This window comes from Lactuca virosa, chromosome 4, assembly GCF_052849685.1.
Source record: "Lactuca virosa cultivar CGN04683 chromosome 4, Lactuca_virosa_CGN04683_v6, whole genome shotgun sequence".
NCBI classification, from domain to species: domain Eukaryota; kingdom Viridiplantae; phylum Streptophyta; class Magnoliopsida; order Asterales; family Asteraceae; genus Lactuca; species Lactuca virosa.
The window spans coordinates 218,110,333-218,113,783 of NC_136429.1; the positions used below are offsets into that span (position 1 = coordinate 218,110,333).

General features: G+C 32.8%; 1 protein-coding gene across 1 annotated transcript; it reads left to right on the forward strand.

Moving 5' to 3' along the window:
* The first annotated feature begins 2,153 nt into the window (after positions 1-2,153).
* On the forward strand, positions 2,154-2,642 carry LOC145105605 (uncharacterized). Its single transcript, XM_079042699.1, has one exon. The coding sequence runs from the start codon at positions 2,154-2,156 to the stop codon at positions 2,640-2,642; it is 489 nt and encodes a 162-aa protein (XP_078898825.1).
* The last annotated feature ends 809 nt before the right edge of the window (positions 2,643-3,451 follow it).

The window sequence follows — 3,451 nt, forward strand, 5'->3', positions numbered from 1 at the left end:
CATCTTGAAGTCATGTTGACATTTTGTTGGTGTCTCAAAGGTTCAACATCTCTCCATCAACTTCCAAGCCTGCCAAGAGGAGCCAAAGTTCATCAAAGGTTGTTGTTGCTTATTCCTTCTATGGTTGTGCTTTAAAATCTTTCTACTACTTCCAAGATGATCCTTGGTGGGTGATAAAATGTTTATGTTATTTAGAAAAATCAAGTCTTCCATTTTCCATTACTTGTAGTTTTTGAAACTAGTTTTTAAATAAAACCCAACAATTGGTATCTAGAGCCACTTTGCAAATTTGGTTAGATTTTTTGATTTATGGAAATCTTAATTTTTAGAGAATATGGATAACTTCTTTTTGTATAAAAACAAGTTCATACATATTTTCTTCAACAACTTTATAATTTGTTTTTTTTGTGACAAAAACTTATATGCATTTTTTGTCACTTAAAGTTGTCTTAGAAGAACAAAGGTTGTTTTATGTTTATATGTATTTTAGAGTGCATAAACAAGCCTTGGACCATTTGTGTTGTTTGTGTGATTTGGTTAAAAATGGTTTGTAATATTCTTTTGTTCATAAAATATGTAATAAAAGTAACTAGTTTTTATTCTTGTTATTTTTATGTAATAGATTAGTTTTAGACTAGATTTATTTTATGAAAAATGTAACAAGATGAAGATGGAGGCCATTTCTTTAAGAACCATGGAGACCCATAGTTTTATAAAGATTTTATAAAAGTTCATAACTTTTATAAAGTTTTTATAAAATTGCAACAAAGTTGGTTGTCATTGCAAGTGGGAGCTTGAAGATCACATGAAGAAGAAGTTGTAATATTTGGCTCCTTTGTCCCTTAAGAAGGACTTAACACTTTTATGTTGGCTCACAAAAGTGTTATATAGTTTAAGGCTTGTTTATGTCAAATGCATGCTTGTGTTGTTTATTTTTCAAGTAAATATTTTGTGTGGTTGATAATTTAATTTTTCACAAGCCCAAACTATTTTTTGGACAAAATAAGCATCACATGGAATTTGGAATTCAAAATATAAAATATGGACGTTAGATGTAACATATTCTAGCCATAAAATAAAAAAAAGGTTTTATAAAATTGTTAATTACGACAACTTTTGAAATATTGAATTATTAGTGTAAAAATCATGTTTTTATAACTTATTCAAACTCCAAATTATTATTTAATGAAAGAAAGTTTTATTAAACAATATTAAAAGGTTCTACATGGATCAAACTCAAACTTAATTCTAGGTGTTAATTTTAAAATTGAACCAAGTCGAAATATAAAAACCGGGCTTTTTATAAGAACCTTAAAAGTGATTTTTAAAAAAATTGATATCATGACATATTGGATGCATGAAATGCTCATGATATCACATGTTTTAAATAGAATAATAAAACATACAAATCCTTTTTTCAAAATGCAAGTCTATGTCATCCAACTTTAGAAACATTTGCACATCACTTGTATAATGCTAGTGAGATAAAGGATATCTAACCAATAGTATCATCTTTTGGTGGCCAAAGTATTTTTGCGATTTCTATAACCAAGTTATAGGCCAATTATACAAGTTTCTCTAATTGGACGACTTGATTAGAAACCTCTTATGATAAAGGTCACCTAAGCAGGAGTGTTCCAAGGCACAGATGAGACCAAACATGTAAAATTAGCAAATGGATTGTTAAGGGTCTCATACATCTAGGAAATACAAATGGTGTAATTAATACAAGTTATTTACCTTGCTAAAATTGAGTGAATGGGATAAAGGATACCTAACCATTTATTTGATTTGTAACTTGGATCCTAGACTTTAAATAAATAATGTTTTTGGAAACAAAAGGGTATTATTTTTAAAGAATTAAATACTAAATGAAAACTTTGTTAAACTTTTGTAGATGGCTCCACCAACTACTGTAACACACCACCACCCAATGAACATTCGATCAGTTCTCGACAAAGAAAAACTAAGACACTCCAACTTTCTGGATTGGCACATAAATTTAAGAATTGTTTTGAAACAAGAAAAGAAAGACTATGTCCTTGAAAGTCAAACCCCTGATGAACCACCAACTGTGCCAAAAGCCTGTGCATGACAAATGGCTTAAGCATATAGATGATTCATTTGATGTTTCATGTCTTATGCTTGCCACTATGGTTCCCGATCTTCAGCGGGATCTGGAACTCTTCACTGACTTTGACATGATTGGACATATCAAGGAGATGTTTGGTCAACAAGATAGAACTGAAAGGTTCGAGACTGTGAGAGCCCTCCATGCCATTAAAATAGAGGATGGTGGAAATGTGAGCACACATGTTCTCAAGATGAAAAGCTATCTGGATCAACTGGAGAGATTGGGCTCTCCATATCCACAAGACTTGGCTACAGATTTAATTCTAATCTCATTTCCAAAGTCTTATGATACTTTCATCATGAACTACAACATGAATGGGTGGGAGAAACCTATCTCTGAGTTGCACGGGATGCTAAAAACTGCAAAGAAGAATATCCCAAGGAAAACCACCCAAGTGCTCATGATTAGGGAAGGACAAGTCAAGAAGAACAAAGGCAAGAACTTCAAGGGAAAGCCACAAGATGGCAAGGGAAAAGGGAAGAAAGCTCCCCAAAACACACCAGCATAGAAGAAGGAAAAGGTTGCTAAAGATGACACATGCTTTGAGTGTGGTGTCGTGGGGCATTTGAAAAGGAATTGTCCTAAGTACCTTGCTGAGTTGAAGAATAAGAAGGTCGGGGAAGGCACTTCAGGTATATCTATTTTCATGATTGAAATGGGATTATTTACTTTTTCATCTAACACTTGGGTATTTGATACTGGTTGTGGAACTCATATTTGTAATTTGTTGCAGGGTTCAGAAAGAGTAAGGAGCTGAAAGCATACGAGATGGTGCTACATGTTGGCAATGGTGCACGGGTTGCAGTCCAAGTTTTAGGTCATTTTGATTTACATTTACCATCTAGTATGTATTTGACATTAGATAATGTGTGTTTAATCACTTCTAGTACTAGAAATATTATTTTAGTTTCACGTTTAAGAAAATCTGGTTATGACTTCAAATTTGTTGATGATAATATTCATTCCTTCTTGAAAGGAATTTTCTATTTTGAGGCTAGACCAATAAATGGAATTTATGAATTAAACCTAGATGACACTTCAAAAAATAAATCCCTTTATCATGTTAACACCAAAAGGCTCAAACAAGATTTGACCCAAACATATTTATGGCATTGTCGCCTTGGATACATAAACAAGAACCGCATATCCCAACTTCAAAAGAGTGGACTTTTGGGGGCAAATGACACTAAGTCATTTGACATATGTGAATCTTGCTTTTGTGGCAAGATGACAAAGTCCCCTTTCTATGGCACTAGTGAAAGGGCAAGTGTTTTATTAGGCATCATACACACTGATGTATGTGGTCCTTTCAAAACA

Excerpts from the sequence above, each read along its gene's own strand:
- LOC145105605 (XM_079042699.1), top strand. The coding sequence starts at position 2,154 with ATGGTTCCCGATCTTCAGCGGGATCTGGAACTCTTCACTGACTTTGAC.